Raw genomic sequence first — 19,250 nt, forward strand, 5'->3', positions numbered from 1 at the left:
GAACCTGGCGTGTGCCAAATGTGTGCACTTGTAATCATTTAATACTTCTACTCTTTTGTTATTTCCTGTGCAAACAAGGCACGTGGGACTGTGTGCTCTCTCTTAGTCCATCCTCCCACTCCTCCTCCACCCAAATTGGAATTGTTGATCTGCTTTTGAAAAGCCTCATAGTGGGCTAGGAGCTGACAGAGGTAGTAGGCACTCACTCTAAAGTGAAAAGTACCTCTCTTGCATAGTCTGCCCTGCTCTAGAAAGCAAGCACCTGACCAGGTGAGGTCAGTAAATAGACTCTAGGAATCAAAATGCAATTAAAATCTGCAATTTATTCATTAGCCACAAATGCTTCTTATGTTGCAAGGTATGGCATAATTACTTCAGCCCTTACTCAAGCATAAAAACATATTCAAGTTTCATTTCAAGGACTTTGGTCTGTAATGACAAATATGGAACTTTTGCTGTTCCTTTAACATTTTTTTTGTGGTTACAGCCATCTGTTCTTTAATTTAATGTATGCACTTTACTAAGGGATTTGAAAATACTGCCCATAGATATTAAATTAATTTTTATGCCATAAAGCAGCCCGTGGCAGTGCTCCTAAACAAAATTCAGCATTTTTTAATAAAAAGATACTTAACATTCAAGCTATCCTGCTGACCTGACCTACATTTCCCCCAGCTGATAAAGCAGTCTAAATATACACAGCATGATATGAGGATCTGTGAGTATAAGTTTTCTTTCAGGAAGGGCACACGGTGCATGGTGAACCATGATATGAAACCAAAGGGTTTGGCTTGAGGGGCATATATTGCTATCCATTAATTGACTTTCTTTCAGCATTAGAATAGTAATCTGCTGCAAAGGGGCCACATTCATGAGGGTCATGGTCCAGTTTTTATAAAATACTGTATGTTCCTGAAATGTAATAAATCACTGTGCAAGGTATTTTAGTGTCCAAATTTGGCCTTCCCATCTTGCAGTTCTGCATTACCTACAGAGTTGGGGAAGTGTTTCCTACTGAGGACTTTACTTCCCTCATTTACTGCCTGTTCATTGTAGAGCTTGTGGTCTCGGCTTTCAGACAGTTTAGTACTCCACTGTCAGGTGTGTGTCTCTGTGCCCTGTGAGTCTTTCCTGACACAGTTTCACCCCAGCTGCAATCCCAAAATTACTGAGACCGCAGTGCCTCTGATGGTGACTGTACACAGAGAACAGTAATGCAACAGCAACATCATGTTCAGCCCTCAAACATGATGGCCCTGAATTTCTTCCCAGCCATGTTTAATCTCTGTTTGGTATTTTTAGGTATCTCTGATGTAGCATTTAAATGCCCAACTGGCAGACACCAATCTGAGATTTAAATCCAAACTCCTCAGGGAGCCTGAGTTTTTGTTGTCCGCTGCATGAATTTGATACCAAGATGTTTAAGCTTCCTCAATTTGGAGGATCAATTCACTGGAACAGCAGCATGAGCTGCGTGTATTTTGTGAATTTTTGCTTTAATTACTGAATAATTTCTCACCTAAGTAGGAAAATCACAACAGTGCAGTGGTGTTTACAGACCCAGCTATTGATTGGCACACAGTGTAACAAATACACATGAGCCTTTTTTGCAATGGACTGAAACAAGATAGTCCAGTCTTTCAGATTAATTGGGCTCTATCGTGGAGTTCATTGTTACCATAACAACTCCGAGAGATGTATCTTCCAAAACACAGCGCTGATTCATCTGGTACAAGCACTGAGCAAAAATCATTTTATAGGATGATTACTGTTTTTCATCTTCTCAATTAATGATGATAATGACATTTCAGAGCTTGTGCTAGGTCTGGGAATCTCTCCTAAGCTATTCCTTGATTTCTGCTGAGGGTGCTGTTCCCTTCCATACCCTTGCAGTGTGGATTACAAAAAGCACCCATGATAGTAGCAGAAATAATGCAACTAATATTGTTATTGTCACACACTTCTGGGAGTCTTTCTCAATTGAATTCTGAAATACATCCTGACTTAAGATTATCCTGACTCTTGATATTTACTAAATTGAGCCTTTAATTTTTATTTCAAGTTTGTCACTAGTCATAACTGTAATTACATACTGCATTCAGATATGGATCTCCCCATCAGCTTCTAATGTTGTGTGGAAGAGATGTGTTTTAAGTTCATGAGACTATGCTTACATGAATCTAGCCCTCCTCTGGCTGTGTTCTCCTTCAGCAGTCAATAAAAACAGAGTGCTTTCCAAAGCCTCTTTTGATGCCCTTGGTAAAGGACTTCCTATCCTGAAATTATACCCCCTCCCAGTAGTTCCTAATTCCCTGTTTTAATCCTTGCAGGATGCTGAGGAGCAACTCTATCAGCTGTATAAACAACGACACCTTTGCTGGCCTGAGCTCAGTGAGGCTCCTTTCTCTTTATGACAATCACATCAGCACTATCACCCCTGGAGCCTTCAGCACATTGGTCTCCTTGTCTACGATGTAAGTCATCTTTTTATGGCATGAACATGGCATGCTGATGTTACTTTGTGCTTCCCTTTTGAAAAGACAACCTTGCAGTTTGTATCGAAAACCTTATTTAGGGAAAGAAAACCTTGTCCCAGGTTTGGGGGATACAAGGTGTGATTTAGAAACAGATTTGAATTGCTTCAGCTGGAGTGGCTGAAAACACTTGGAGGTTGGCAGCCTCAGGCAGGATGACTGTGGGTTTTGCTGTGTCATAGCCCAGTGCAATGTGCAGTAGAAGTTCACATAAAACAACCTCTGCAGATTCAGAAAGATGTAGCTTGTCATACACTTCAGCTCCCTGAAGCTGCTTTAGTTTCAGTAGAGTCTGATTTTGTGAGAACAGCTTTCTTGGATTTCAGTTAAATTAGTTAAATATCAGAAGAAATCTACTAGCTAATGCCTGGATTTTTAGAACAGCTGAAGAACACAAAACAATCAAATCTTACTGAATGTGAATTTGAAAGTCCCAACCCAAGCTTTCTGTTAATTCTCTTATACTTCTCATTCCTCCTTTGGAGTATGTCCCATGTTTCTTATGTACTTTTAAGTGCTTTTTGTAGTGTGTCCATTTTAATAAAGTGCAGACTGATAAATATGTAAAGAAAGTCTGCCCTTTGTTTCCAGCTGTGAGTGGGGACCCTGGTGTTGCTGTTAATGGAAGTTGTCTGTCCTGAAAATACTGCCTAATTGTCCAGTCAAAATAAACTAATGGTGCTATTGCATTTCAGCTTTGGAAAGCATTCTCCATCATGTTTGGGGGAAGAAAGAAGTGTTGAATCTCAGCTACTTTGTTGCTCACACTTTTCATTTTGTTGTTATAACTTTTCACCAGAAAATCAGTTATCATGTTGGCATTAGCTCCGTGCAGCATAAGGAACACAGACTCTTCATCCATTTACATTTTGTAATCCCAAAAGTCTCCTTGAAACTGATGGACACAAAGAGAAAAACAACCAGATTGTTTTTACTGACTGTTTTCAAGTCACTGGTCAAGGCAAGTGGTACTTGCTGAAAGCTTGTTCTCACTGTGCTGCAGGCAGTGCCTGCTCCTTGTACAGTTGTCTCTGTGCTTCCTTCCATGATTCCTTTTGTACTTGGGACTCTCTGAGTCAGTCTGTAAAGTCTTGCATAGAATTGTGTTTGTCATGTTTTGTTAATAGCCTATTTTCTTATTTTTTCAGCTGTGGAAAAGAGATTGTTGCACTTTCCAGCAAGAGCAATTAAAGCTGCTGCTAATTAGAATGCATTGCTTTGGCACTGACTTGTAATCCTGTTGGTTCTTGATGAAAAAGTTTGTTCTTTGACACATTTTCATTCTGTATTTGATCTACAGACAGAAGAGGTGTGCTTTTGACTTCTTTAGACATTGGTTTAAGGCTATAGTGATTTTTCACATATAAATGCAAAATTCAGCTGTGTTCATTTCCCAGCAGTTCTCTGTTGTAGGTGGATATATTAGATGACAACACTGCTGAAGTTTGATAGTATGGCTGCTTTTCCTGTTCAGCCCACACTCTGGGAGTTAATTGGGTATTGTAATGACTTTATTTTTACATCTATTGGCTCTTGATATGAGCCAAAAATTCATGCAAAATTCCATTTCCATTTTTATATTGGCATACTTACAGCACTAAAAAATATTGCTCCTTTTGTTCTTACTCTTTGTGACTCAGCCTCATTGATATTCTCAAAACACGGACAGCTCTGACAATAATACCCTGACTAATGGTTTTCAATAGGGGAAGAACATCTATTTCTTAAGTTATTGATAAAAAAATAGCAGGTTTTTATTTTTTATTAGTCAAACTCGCTAGTGTAGCATCTTAATTTGAAGTGTACTTGCACTTGTGCATACAGAGAGTTCAGTCGTGTCTTTCAATCCTTACACAGCCAAGTGGACATATTTGCAAGCAGAACTGGTTTTCCATGGATTATTATTCTAATAGGTGCATGGAGCTAATGCCAGAATGATAACTGGTTCATCAGAATAACATGCCAGTGTTCTAGGATAAACTTAATCTGAATTCCAGAATATATTTCCAGCCTAATTTCAAAAACATCCAAATGTGTTTCAGCATGTTTTTTTAACAGGTCACTAGAATCCATTTAAATAGTTAATATTCTATGGCTTCTTTGCAATTTTGAAGAGACATTTGTAGTAGGATATGCATATTTTATTCGTCAAGACTTCTATTTCCCCTTGATTTTAAAAATACGTCTGTGTCCTTGAGTAAACACTCTTGAATTTAATGATAGTACAACATCTCTGCTAGAAGTTTGATTGCTGTATTTCTCTTTGAGTGGTTAAATCCCTATCTTATGTGTAGGAACTCTGATTATTAATGACGAATTTTTACGTCAGTTTGTCCGCCTGACATTACTGTTGGTGATTTGAGAACTCCACTTGAATAGCCAGGTTGGACAGTAAAGCTTTTGCATATAATCAGCTTTTCCAGACCTTACATTTCAAGCCAGGTAGGGAATCTCTTTTCCCATGTGATACTTTAAAGAGAGCCTTGATCTTATGTTTTTATCAAAAGTTGCATCACGGATTTGCCATGGAAAGAACATTTATGTATAGACATGTACACTGCATTAAAGCAAAAAAATCACTGCTCTGTAGTTGGAAAAGGATGAAATTTAGATGTTGCTAAAGTAGCAGGAGGACGTGTGCAATTGCTGACAAGATAAATTTGTTCTTTTTTGCCCGGAGTTATTTGAATTCCAAAATAGTAGATTTGCTTATTTATTAATTTTATGTGTAGCAACCCATTTATTTCTTTCTTATTTCCTAAGAAAAGCATAATCCAAATTCTAACCTAAGGATTTAATGAATTTGGTCATATGTTAACCTGTGTTTGCCAAGAAGAAAATGAGGGTTTGTGGATAGTTACTGCTGCTCAGCTAGCAAGCAGTAGCACATTAAATCAAAGCAGTCTCTCCTCTCTAGACAAGGATAATTACTATTTTTGGAGCATTTTCTCAATTAAATGGTGGGATGTTTCTGAAACTTTTTGATATGTCTCAGTAAGATGCTCTCTGGATGTGCAAAATGTTCTTTACAACCCCGAGCTGCTGGTATTCCAGAAACCCGATTATACACACCTGCTGTTTGTTTCCAACTGTGGCTCATTTAATTCTCAGGATCTGTGTCACGGAGGTAGCTCTGTGAACATGATCTCACTCTCTTCCACCAGTGGAACAAATGGCCTTTGAAGTGTTCGTTGGCTCCCTCAGCGTTGGCGGTTCAGACATTTGGTTCGAGCGCTCTGTTCATGCCAAAGCAGATCAGCGTGGAAAATACACAAGGCATCCTGCATGTGCTCCCGTTATGGATTTAAAGAAAATGGGAAACAATTCAGAAGGAAAGCAGCTAGAATTAGAGTAGTGCTTTCAGGGCTTCTCTGCACCTTCTGTCTGAAAGCTCCCGTGTAACCTGTTGGTTTTCTCCCCTCTCTGTGGCAGGTTTGAATCCTGCTCAGCCTGAGGCAGGTTCAGTGTTGTTATTACTGAACGTTCTGCTGAGTTTTCTGCTCCCCCCAAGTTCTCCTTCTCCACAATGTCCAATAGCCTGTGCTAGATCCACGTGTGTGATTACAGCAGTGATTGAAATGGGCTGTTCTGCAGTGCCAAGAGCAGCTGTAAATCATATTGTGGCTCTGTGAAGTTGGCCTAGAACCTATAGAATGTAGGAGTTGGTTTGGGTTTGTTTTCTTGCTGCCACACCTCACTGGAGCCATATGTGTTTGTCTTCAGCACTATTGTTTTCTGAAGGAATTGCTTGGCTGAAATCCTTTAGGTTTGTGAAAGTGCATTGCAAATGAAGGCTTACAAGATCTTCAGCTACTACACCTGCATTTGTAGTACCTGTTTCTTGGGCCTTATAATTTCTTGTCTCAAAGAAATTCTTGATTTGAAGAAATTTCATTGTCATCTTTCTTTCTCTACTACCAAAATAATTAAACTCTCAGACATATTCACACATGGCATGCAAATTCCATCAGTGTTAGTTTAGATACTTCATTTTCCATACACAAGCTCTGACAGCTCTTTTTTTCTTCCATGAGGCATCCTCAGACTGAGGCTGTTTGTTCTCCCTCTCTCTGTACATAACATAGTCAGCTTCCTCTTTTTTACAAGTGAAACAGTAAGTACTTTGGTTTATAAATATATCTATATATTTAGATATTAATTACAATCCTAGTCCTTGTATAAAACCTACATAGAACTTCCCTGATCTGAAGGATGGAGGAGGGATCTCATAGAAACAGATGGCAGGGAAGAGCTTGGACTTGGAGCCCCTCATCTTTGTGCAGTTATTTCAGTATTTCTGTATGTTCATTTCTAATGCACTCATGTCTTGTTCCCTTGCAGTAATTTGCTGGCCAACTCCTTTAACTGTAACTGCCATTTGGCCTGGCTGGGAAAATGGCTGAGAAAAAAGAGAATTGTCAGTGGAAATCCACGCTGCTTGAAACCCTTTTTCTTAAAGGATATTCCAATCCAAGATGTAGATGTCCAGGACTTCACCTGTGATGGTAAGAAAATCCAATTAATTTTGGCATTTGTGATAATGTTGGCAGCTCTGTGAGAATGTCCCTTCATGTCAAATAGTACTGCAGGATAAACATTTCAGTTTAGTGATGAACAAGACAGCCACCTAGAGATGATCATTGTTCTCTATCAGGAGTTTATTTTTATTCTTGGTTTCCAGTTACTGAATTTATACTATTTGCACCTAAATATAAAAATAAATTTACTATAGAGAAATGTTCTGCTTTATCTAATCCTCTGTATAATCCTGGGCCTTCCTTCCACTTCCTTATTTATACACTTAATTAACACTCTGAAACCAGTGGGAATGGTGCTTGTTTGGAAAGTTTTAGTTTTGGACACTGTTCAGGGTCACCAGTAACAGGTATGAATACAGGGAATTAAAAAAAACCTTAGATATTATTTTAAATGACTCAGTGATGCTTAATACTTTGTTGGGTCTATATTTAAAAGAAAATATCTTGACATTTCTTTCATTTTCCAGGTAGCTTTTTTGACTTCTGATCAAGCAGATTTTAAAGAAAATAGTAAGGAGAAAATTGCCTGATGACTGCACTGCTAACTTGACTTGTAGCATGTTAAGACCAGATAGGCTGGAGCTGCAGTTAGTCATAGCTCTAAAGAGACCATAAAAGTGATAGAAGTTTCCTACTAAGAGTAAAAATTAATTCCTATCCTAGTGAGCAATCTGGCAACAGGCCCAGGTACTTGGGCTCAGAGCTCAAGGGACCCAAGTTTAGTCATTAAAGAATCATTTTCTTTTAGTTTGGGAGGGAAAAAAAAAAGAATCCCGGTCCCCAAAATGACATTTTACACTTGGGAGAAAAAAAGAAAAATCCTTGTGCACAAGATGTCATTCCACACATGGGATCTTTCTCTGTCATTCAGTCACTCAGAGCCCTGGGGAATGAAAGGTAGGTGGTGGCAGGGTGTGAAATGCAGAACACAGGGGAAAATTAAATATGCTGAAAAAACGTGCTCTTTCTGCAGGTTTGTGAAGGACTTTGAATTTTGTTTCCAGTCATTAAGCTCAGCTGGGGAGAAAAGTTAAAAAAAAAAAAAAAAAGAAGTCTTCCCTATTCCTCTGTAGGCTGGTGGTGCCTCCCCAGCCCTCTGAATGCAAATGATTCCCTACCCGTGCAGTTCAGGGTCATCCTGTTATCTTATATCAGGGCTTCCAGTCTTATTCTTTAATCTCAGTGCTTGTGGGTGCCTCCAGCAGAGAGAAGAAAGGAACAGATCTGCCTCAATTAGTCCTTGCATCAGTTAAAAGGCAGAGCCAGGCAGCACACAACAAGGGCAGGCTGTGTGCTCTGTCTGTGCTGGGCAGCCCGGGCTGCCTGTGCTCACACACAGTCCTGTGCTTCCTCTCCCTGTCGTCCCAGGAATGTGCCACTAAGTGTTTCCTTTCGTGTGCATCGTGATCCTGCACCGTGCATGTGCCTTATGTTTTGCAAAGCCTGTTGCTTTTGGGGAAAATCCATGCTTTAATGTTCTTAGCTTCAAAGAGCCGGGTTTCTTCTGCAGAAACCCTATTGTTCTTCAATTAAAAGAGTTAATCTGCTGTTTATGGACCTTTGAAACCGCTTTTGGAGAAAGTAGGTATTTTTATGTGTGCACAGATGGATTGCCAGCAGTTGGGAGTATTCTGCTTCACGTTGTATTTTGCCTGGCTATCGTTGTCAAAAACAATGAGGCTTTACAATTCAGATGATAAACAAAGTGCCAGGCTGACTTCAAAAAATAAAAAATAAACATCTAAAAGCTGAATTTTAAAAAAGTCTTCCTAAAGCAGGGTAGGTAGTGAATATCATGTAGATGAATTTAAGGGCATCTTAAATGATGGTCTTAAATTCGTCGTAATTCATTAAATTAATGGTTAAGTTCTCCATTTCCTCTGGGACATTGTGGGTGGGGGAAGGATTTGGGATTCACAGGACTGATTGGGCTGCAGTTTGCAGAATTACAAAGTAGATTCTCCTTAAGAGTATGGCTATTCAGTTTGTGAACTGGTCATGTTGCCTGAAGAACCTGTATGAAGGCTGACCCAAAGCGCTGGATCTACTTTAAAAATGTCGTGACGGTTCCCATGGATTCAGGGGTGTCCCTCCTTGGTCCTTGTCAGTGGCTTTATCTCCAAAGAGCCTGATTTGGGCTGGAAAACTCACTTCCTCGTACTCCACCTCTCTCCCTGTGCAGGTAATGATGAGAGCAGCTGCTTGCTTTCACCTCCTTGTCCTTCCCAGTGTACCTGTGTGGACTCCGTGGTTCGCTGCAGCAACAAAGGGCTGCGGATGTTGCCCAAAGGGATTCCCAAGGACGTGACTGAGCTGTGAGTTACCTTTTCCCTCGCCCCTTTCATCAGAAGTTCGTGAAATTACATCATAGGGAGGCTTTGGAGGTCCCTGGGGGGTTTGCCTTTGACTTCAGTGATTTTGTGCTTTGGTGCTTCCCATATGTTCTGACCGTAATTTCTGTCCTTATTTGTCCCTTGACTGAATAAATTGTTCTGTAATGGGAACAGGGTTTATCTGTCCTTGTACCCATTAATTCTGGGTCTAGGGAACAAATGCATATATTAGTATCAAGTAATCCTGTAGCACTTCTGCAAAGCCCAAGCTCACAACAGGCAGTTTGAAGGGATGATGGAAATAAGTTCCTGAGTTACGCAGCTGTGAGCTAATTATCCTCTGAGGAGATTAAAAAAAAAAAAAAGGGAAAAAGAAAGCTGGTGATTGAAACAAGGAATTCTTTTCTCCAAACCTCATGAAATGGCTAAAATAACAGACAATTAGATTATATGGTAAAGTAAATTCATCCTAGTTGAGAACCATCTTCCTTGTTGTCTTTTCATCTACTTTATACTGGATTTTCTTTCCATGGAAAGAAAATAACACTGGTGGAACTGCTTGGCTTAAACAGTTGGCAGTAGAAATACTGAGCTTTTCCCCTTTAGGCCCATATTCAAATCTATCCCAGGTGAGTCGTTACTGAAACTTGTTACAATCTCATCAACATTGCTATGTGAAAATAATTGGTTGAGTTAGTTGTATGTTCAGTGAATTTTGTAATGAATTAAAATCTGATTCTGCTATTTTCTAGTATCTAGGATTATTTTTACTCCCTTCACAGTGGGACAATGGGTTTTACACTGTTTTTACCAGTCTTGTAGTCAAATACTGTTGCTGAATGAGAAGGGTACTGGATGTGCTTGTGGTAACTCAAATTAACATGGAAATTTTGCATTAATGAATACATCCTTGGAACACCATTGACCAGGGCATGGTTAATAGTGGTTTGCATTAAAAGCCACATCCTGGCCTGTATTCTCTTATATATTGCCATCAGTGGTAAGAAACCTGCAAGGTGGTTTCTGCTCTGCTCTTGTTCAGGTTTCATTGCATTCAAATGGGACTTGCCAACACTGAGATGTCACAGATGTTACTTTTATTTCCACTGCCACACCGAGGAATTTTTATGTTTGAATTTTGCATATTGAGTTTTACTGATATTATCTGATACACTGACAACGTAACTTTCACAAAAAGAGTGAAATTAATCTCACATTCTTGAAAACTGCTATATTTCTTAACTGTTTCTTGGCAAATGAGGCGATAGCCTGGAACTGAGCAGTTTGAGTTCATAGGAGTTTACGTGACTGTCTTCTTCAGTAGGAACCTCTTGGCTGTGCAAAACTCTAGTGCAGCTTTCTGCTTTCCATCCAGAAATGTGTCAGCAGAACACTGTCAACCATGGACTGCCTGGCTCTGAATATTTCATGATCTGCAAATATAACCTTGAATCTGTCCCAGCTGTCTCAAAATTCAATCCTGATCTCACTCTCAACCAACAAAAATTGAGCTCCTTATTTGTATCTATACCAAAAGATGGGCTGCAGGTACTGAAGCAAGAAATTTTATGTGTTCATGGAAACTGTGACAAGAATGAAATACGTAAATAACAAATAATCAATCTTACTTGCCTCTCTTCTGCATCCAGATTGAGATAAAGATGTTGCCCATCATCTAGAAAGGACTATATCGTGCAGGTTCCAAGTTACCAGTGTGAACTTACACATTTTAATTGTTCTGTGTTTGAGAATTGCCATTGTTGCTGTGATAAACAGTATCCCCTGTGCAACTCCACCTCTTGCCTCATCTCCAGGGCAGCTGGAACCTGGCAGAGAGAACCCATTAACTTTCTGGGCACAGGGTGAAAGAGAGTTATCTTTTTCAATATATTAACACTCCATAAAATAAATAATTAAAATACCCCCATTTCCTTAGGGCACTCGTAGATCCCTTGAACTGTCTCCTAAGCCTGGAGTATCCTCTAGAAGCTGTTTTGTTTCTGTGGTGGCAGTGGATGACTGTTTAGCACTTGAAACCAGAATGGTGCTGAGGTACCTGTTGCAGAAGATCTCAGTGCTGTTGGATGTGTAGAGGGAGCCACAGCAGCCTCCAGGGCAGGGCTGCCTTCACCTTCCTCACTGGTACAGCCCTCAGAGGTGCTCAGAGACACTAAAAACCCTTCCCTTGTTACCACTGCCCCCACTCTCCTTCCTCACTCCCACATCCAAGACCCTTGGGCAGTGTCCTGGGCTCCCACCAGGCACTTGCCCAACTCCATGGTCATCGAGGACAGAGGTGGTGACAAGGGGACAACAAGGACATGAAAACCCTCTTGTCCTGGCAGCCCACAGCCCCCTCCCTGCAGGAGACCTGAGCAGGATTCAGGGGAGCATTTTAGTGCAGCTTTTCTGAATGCACCAGCCTGACATTCATAAACTTCCACTATTGCCGTGTTCATTTACCAGGCACATGAATTGCAGTGCTTTTTTATTTAACTGCAGTGGTTTTATACAACATGGCTTAGGGGAAAAGAGCTGCCACGTATCTAGTTAAACCAGTCTGTTGTGGCTGAATACAGCCTTCTCAGAAGTTCTTTTAAATTCTTTTAGAGGTCTTAAAATGGTCTTAAAACAGGAATCCTTTCCTTGTAACAGCTATTAAATAGCAATGTGCAAACCTGAACATATCTCTTGCACAGGCACACAGGGAAAATGTTACCCTTTCTGGGTCAAATTTCACTGTACCTAAGCTCAGCAAAAAAGATCACCAGCAAAGTTTTATTGCATGGTGGACTGGAGACACAGGCTCACTCCTTCCTGCTTTCTTCCAGAGTTTCTGGTTTGGATGTATATGTAGACAAGACATGTGAAAACCATTATCTCCTTCATATTTAGAGCTTGGAATGACAGGAGACATCCCTATGTTTGGTTTGTACCACCCTTGGGAGGAGGGATTACCTTGGCAGGGAAGGCTTCCATCTAGAACAGAGTTGAAAAGATCACTAAGTCTCCTGGCTTTTCAGAGGAATGATGATGCAAGAAATTTCTAATTCCCATTTAGTCCTTCACAAAACCCCATCATCGTGGGCAAGCTTTCTTCCAGCTTCTTGGGAATACGAAAATAATTTGTTGTTTCTTGCAAATTCCTTTGCTGTATATTTACAAACTGCCTGCATTTTTTTCCCCCTCACTATTTGCCCTGAAGAGAAGCCTTGGGTTTTTTGGCCATACTCAGTTTTCTGGTCCAGATGTTCAGAAGTAAAACGTTCATACAGTGAGCTGGTTTGGAACTTCACCTCACTGCTGCTTAGTGTTTTAGGCTTTCCCTTTCCTCTGCTTTTTTTTCCCAAATCTGTTTGAACCAAGTTTCCCATGCTCTTTTTCCTTTTATGTATTACCTCAGTGTGTGAACACTAGGTTTTTTTTCTTTTCTTCCACAAAAGTATAGTCTATTTCTAATAAAGTCTTATCTGACAGCATCCAGCTGCTTTTATGGACCTACAGCAAATAATATTTTGCACTGGGGAAAAACATTGGAGGCAATTATGTGGACGGCGTGTGCACAAGCTGTAACATAATGAGTGTGGTGTGTTTTAGAATAAATATATACTCATCATGTCATCTCTAGGCTCCAAATGTTGTCATGACACTGAGCTATAGGATTGCACTGGTGGGATTGTTAGGAAAACCTGCATCCATAGATCATTGTTAGTGATTGTTTTTCTTTCCATTTATATTAGTACATACTAATATTTGCGTTACTTTGGCCATTTCTCTTTCTCTCCTCACAAACCTTCCCTCTCCTATTTCTGTTTCTTGTTCTTGGAAGGTTTCTGTGCTTGACACATCAGTTTTCATGTCTACCTGGAGGTATTTACCACCAATCTCAGCCTTCCTTTCCATCTCCAGAGGCGCTTGTGATTTCTTTTGACTTGTGACTAAAAACAGTGGCTTGTACTGGGCCATGCAAACTGGTGCCATAAATATTCTCAGAGCAGTTAGTTATGATACATGTAGAATGTTGTAAGAGTTTAGTACCATTTTTCAGTTAGCCTGTGTTGCTGCTGATCAAAGGGAAGCTCTGGAGTGAGATAGCTGATGAAAATCATCTGCTTGAGAATGCAAATGCTCTTGCTTGTCTGGAAACCCACTGTTTTACACACTGACCCTTAACAAGGGCTTCAGTGAATTTTCCTGTGATAATAAAGGAGAGAAACAATTTAGATCAAAGCTTAGGCTTACCTGGTCCTGTGTCACAAGAGGTTTTACACCCTGCTTAATTCTGTGTGGAGGGAGATTCTCCTGTTGAGAGAAGGGATAGCTCTGTAGAGGATATTTTAGTTACAGATGAAATACAGGACTTAATCTGCATTTCAAATCTGATAGTTTAGAAAAAGTAAATGGTAGCAATACTATCAAATAGCATGTTCAGTGACTGGTGAAGTTTGAGTAAATACGAGAAATGTGACATTAGCACTAATAGAGACTAAAAGTATGTTTAACTTTAGAGCCTTCACTTTCCTCAAACACCCCTGTGTTTCTGTGTGTCAGATATGTAGGTTGTGATCTGTACAGCAAATACAGCAAAATCTGGAGTCCAAATTTGCCACGGCTTAAGAAAGTTCAAGGTCCAGATTCATACCCAGATCCACACTTGAATTTCGGTTCTTCTCAAGAAACTGTAATTGAAGCTCTTAAAAGTCATGCTTTGTGGATGTTTCATCTTTCACAGCCCAATTCTTTTCTAGATCACTGTTTTTAGGACCTTAAACTTGACTCAAAATGTTAGGATATTTGGTATCTGCATCAAAAAATTTCAGATTGTAACTTAATTGTATAGCTTCATAAGACTGTCAAACATCATCTTTTTTTGTGTGATGTAGCATTCTATATGAAATAAATAAGGAAATTAAAGGGAAGGCTTTGTGCCTTTTCAATTACTGCCTGAGAACTGATTTTTCTCTCTCCAGTTTCTTCTCTTAGCACAGATTGCCACTGTGAGCTTGACTTTATGGCTGAGTAGACATTTCAGTACAAAAAGGAGTCCAAGTGATTCAAATTGTTACATGATGCTTTGGCACCTTGTGCTGGTTATATCACCTCCAATCCAAGTGGTTTCAGTACAAAAATAGACCAGTTGGAAAAAGAACAGCTGTCATCTTTTATGCATAGCTTTAAATTTTTTATGTGCAATGTTAGTGTGTGTGAAAGGTGCTGGAGGAGCCCTGGGGCCATTCCCACAGTGCCAGCCATCCTGGCCACTTACCCATCTCCAGCCATGTTTTCCAAGAAGCTTTTCCAGGTAGGAGGGAGGTGGCTTTCTGTGAGAACTGAACACATATTTTGGTGGGTTTTTTGGTTTGGTTTGGTTTGGTTTGGTTTTTTCAATTTTTTCTTTGGTAATTTCTTGTTGTCATCATTGAGACTTGAGGATTCCCAGCAGCATTCACAGGGTAAAAAACCAATTTCCAATCTGATATTTAAACTAGAGTCTAAAAACTTCAGGAAGCAAATGAGGTTGTTTTGGATACTAGTCAGTGTCTGTATTAAGGCAACTGACACTCACTCTTGACTCTGTATATTAATAAATTGACTCCAAGCATTAAAATTAAACATAGATTTTTCATTCATACTAGAATTTCTTTGCATATCAGATACCATGGACATCATCTTCCTTTGGCTAAGGACTGGAAAGAATTTAAAATGTAATCTTCCCTCTACATCCCTCTTTTATGGATATTTTGTTTTGTTTGGGAAGGGGGTCTCTAGCTTCATACGTGGTATTTTATTTGTATATATGTACCCATATACAAGTTTTTGTAACTCTCTCTGCCCATTCACCCTCAGGGATAATTCTATTACTCAGTGTGTTCAGCTTCCAACCCTTTTGCAGCCCCCATCCATCATGTTCAGCCCAGCAAGGTGGGGAGCTGCTGCCCCTGCACCTCCCAGCTCTGACAGGGACCTTCACTTGCAGCCATTGGTTTCTTTAAATATTGCAGCTCAGATCCTCCTGATTCTTGGCAAGCTCTTATACCCTAAAAGCTCTGTTGTTTTGGTTTTGTTTTTTTTTTTTTTTTTTTAATCAAATTCTCTGCATTTAAATGTGCTTTCAGAATGAAATGCTTAGAAACTGCTGCCATGCTTTGGATGATGTGGTGAGAGGTTTAACAGTGGTGAATTGTTCTTATGTGTGCACGAAAAGTGTGTTATTGGTACTTTTTCTGAGTAAAATTGTGTTTGTTCAGAAACTATACCACTGGTATAAGTATTGCAGTTTTCTGCTAGCACATTTATATAACCATCAAATTGCTGCAGTGCAAATCCAGAGCTATTCAAAGCAGATCTTCTGTAGGAGTTTAACTCCAGGGGTCTGCATGTCTATGTTAGTCTGAGTCATAAAGAACTGGATTAAAATGTGCACCCTTGACTTTTGATTGCAGCTGAAAGCAAAATAGGAGGGAAAAAACTTTGGCTCACTACCATCAGTTTGTTTAAATTGCAGGCTGTTTCTTATTGAGATCAACAAGAGAATATCCTGAAAATATGTTTCTGAAGATTTCAACATATTGCAAAAGCTGAGTCTCCTTTCTTAAGCGAAAGTCATATATAACTTCCAAATACATAATACATGACCTGCTTTTGATTTCCTTTGGAAATCCTTTGGATTTTGCATTTGAAATAAAGGCTGGAACCTTGACCTCTCCTCTTGCATGGGTTTGGGAATTGTGCTTTTCTGGGATGAAGGAGAAGGCACAGGCTCCCCGTGACTTGCTGCGTCCATAGCAGAGCGTGACTGGGGGAATGAGACATGGCTTGCCCTGGTTAAACAGTAACACATGGGGCTGATCCGAGGATCTGCATAACAATTTATGGTGTGAGTTCACCAGAGAACTCTGGTTTCAAAATAATTTATGACAAATTTAGCCAAAATGGAGCAAGTGGCTTTACACTTGCTGACTGTGGATGTCCATGGGAGGTGTGAGTGAGGCACAACGAACCCATACTCTGGTTGGTGACAATCTTTGTCAGCAGAGCAGCTGTCCCTGCTTTTAACTGTTGGATGTGCAACTCTTGTCACTCAGATCATTGTCAGTGGAGAGATTAATTTGTGCAGTAGGCTTTTTTCATTGAGAAAGAAATTTGCTTTTGGTGAAAAAGTCCAGAAGCCAGTAGTCCTGCCTTGCCCAACCTAATCCGGGCAGGAATTAGGAGAGCTGCAGTGCATGAGCTAAGGTAACTCTGCCTGATGGCATCCTGTGCACGGGCAGGAGGGATAACTGTGAGGCTGGTTGGAGTAGTTCAGCTGGAGAAGTTCAGTTGAAAAGAGATCTGAAGCAGCAGCAAAGGGTGAGAGGGTGTTATGCTGAAATAGAAGGGGGGGGGAAATGATGTGACAGTTATAAAATGTATTATGCAAGAAATTCTGTTAGTGTTTATAGGCTTTTATTTTTAAATGATGTAAAAATAAAGTTTGTGGGAAAATTTTCTTGGATTTAGTTTACACAAGTATCTCTGTGTTGTTACAGTTAATGTAGAGGGGGAACATACAGCACAATAATAATCTATTATAATTGTTGTTTGCTGTAGTAAAAGTAGAATAAGGAGGTCTGTTGCCAAAGAAAAGGAAATTGTATGTGTGGAATAAAAATTCTTAACATAATTATCAGATTCTGTTTTCAGCAGCAGAGGCAGCACATTAAGTGTTCTGATGTCTGTGGGCTGCATTTCCTGGCTACACTTGATTATATTTCAAAACATGCCACATCAATTGCATTGTCTGTCTATCTTGGAAAAAATCCCACAATGTATCTTGCAAGGAAGGGAAATATCATTTCATCTTTTATCCCCACCTGTGAGGGAAAAATCCCTTCCTCCTACACGGTGCTTTCTGAGAAGCTTAGTTTTGTTTCCCAGGTAGATGTGGCTTCTGGCACATCTGGAGGATGCCCTTGGCAGTACCATGGCACCACAGCAGTCACTCTCCACTGGAGACTTATCCCTTTGATATCCTCCAGGGATGCAGTTTCACCCAAAAGCCAAAGTTAAGGAAAAAAACTCCAGCTCTGTCTCTAGTTTATTGTAATAAACAGGAACCCCCCACACCCAATTGCTACCACAGGTCAGCTGTGGAGTCTGGAGTACCCATGCTCTCTTCTGGGCAAACTTTTTGAAAGTGTTGTATTTGTTCAGGGTTTTTCTCTTGGTTACTCACTGATGGTGTTTCTTCAGTGGAGAAAAACTGCAAAATGCAGGTCCTATATGCCTGTCTGAGGACATGGGATTATCTCCAAGGCTTTAGCCCTACTGTGCATGTAAATACATAGAGACATAATCAATGGTGTCTCAAACAACTTTCATGCTGGAAACACAAGATATTTTATTAAACACACTTAGTGCCTGTAGGAGGAACCTCTATTCAAAGAGAGCTTGGTCTTTAGTCTTGAATTTACACCAAGTTTTCCTCCTGTACCAGCACACTGTGAACAGGAAAGGTGAGGAGGGTGTATGTGCCATAGACAGAATTGCTGTGATGGATGTGGCATCAAACTTGTGGATGTTTCTGTTGACACTGGAATAAGTGGGACTTTTTGCAGCACAGAGATGTGGCAGTGCAGCTCCTCTTCCCTTTCTGGCTGTACAAGGAATTTACCCTCACAAGGCAAACCTTTCCTGACAGGGTCAGGGAGCAGTCAGTGCTGTTACACGAACTTGTTAAAGGTAACTTTAAGTTCAGGGCACAAGCCATGCAATTTTTCTCCCTTCCTTCAGTTGCTGTCATAGGAGAACCAAATGGTCATTTCTGTTTGCTGTAGGCCAGAGATCCTTTATTCGCTTCCAAGTCTTAAAACAAATAAAATAAATCAATAAGCTGCTGTCGTGCTTTGCATGTGGGGTAATTCACTTATAAAGGGAAAACTGCTAGAGTTCCAAAGCAATGAATCAAAGGTAATTTCATTAGTGACTGACTTTATATTTTCCTCATTCATGGTGCCGATTGAGTGACACAAGTTCTTGTTAGTATGTGTTTGTGTAATTGTCAAATCTGACTTTTTTCAGATACTTGGAAGGAAATCATCTGCCTGCTGTGCCAAAGGGGCTCTCTGCCTTCAGACACCTGACACTGATGTAAGAAACACGTGGTTTCAATGGCAAGAAAATTACATGACTCTTTCTGCACTGTGCTGTGGGTGGAACATAAATAATTAGTATTTGGGGGGGGGGGGTTGAAAAAAGCCCCACAAAACCCCCAAACCTTCTGTAACTTGAATTTAGAAAGAATTTCACAGTGGCCACTGCTGCCAGTAAGTGTTCATAAAGAGTGAGGTGCCTGAGAAGCCCCTTGCTCTGCAGGAGCTCACAGCCCCTGCGAGAGGACTGAACTCACCCAGGCTGCTGCAGTTTCACTTGGCAGATTTATCTGTGCAAAGCTGTAAAGGTCATTAACAGAGGAGATGCATTAATTTGTGCTAGGTGAGGCAATATTTATAATGCTAAGGCAGTGATAATTTGCATAGCTGTTTGTGCTATGAAGTGTCACGGAGACAGAGGCGCAGCTAGACTGTGTTCAGTAAAGTGCTGCCTGAAATACAGAGGAGTGAAATTCCCTGCCCAAACCATTTATCAGAAATTTTCAAATGCTGTTGGAATCAGCTGTGCAGGTACTCAAGTCAAAACGGGCAGAACAACCTCAGACAAAAACAACATGGAGGAAAAACTGGAATCCTCTATTTTAAGAGAGCTTTTTATTTGGCAACATCTCTAATTTTTTTCTTTTTTTTAAGGCAGACCAACAACAAAACAAAATGTTCTGGTTGAACCTAAAAGGACTTTTTAAAATGAAA

At 40.1% G+C, this 19,250-nt stretch overlaps 1 protein-coding gene across 3 annotated transcripts in view; it reads left to right on the plus strand.

Annotated features, from left to right (window-relative positions):
- Positions 1 to 19,250, plus strand: part of SLIT3 (slit guidance ligand 3) — a 477,653-nt gene that overhangs the window by 371,249 nt on the left and 87,154 nt on the right. For all 3 annotated transcript variants that reach the window (XM_051793681.1, XM_051793682.1, XM_051793683.1), the window contains 4 exons: positions 2,331 to 2,474; positions 6,876 to 7,039; positions 9,255 to 9,387; positions 18,466 to 18,534. In XM_051793681.1, the coding sequence (XP_051649641.1) occupies positions 2,331 to 2,474; positions 6,876 to 7,039; positions 9,255 to 9,387; positions 18,466 to 18,534 (510 nt within the window). The remainder of the gene's footprint in view (positions 1 to 2,330; positions 2,475 to 6,875; positions 7,040 to 9,254; positions 9,388 to 18,465; positions 18,535 to 19,250) is intronic.

Source organism: Manacus candei, unplaced genomic scaffold (genome assembly GCF_025592945.1).
Source record: "Manacus candei isolate 608988 ecotype Guabito, Panama unplaced genomic scaffold, ASM2559294v1 h1tg000037l, whole genome shotgun sequence".
NCBI lineage: Eukaryota > Metazoa > Chordata > Aves > Passeriformes > Pipridae > Manacus > Manacus candei.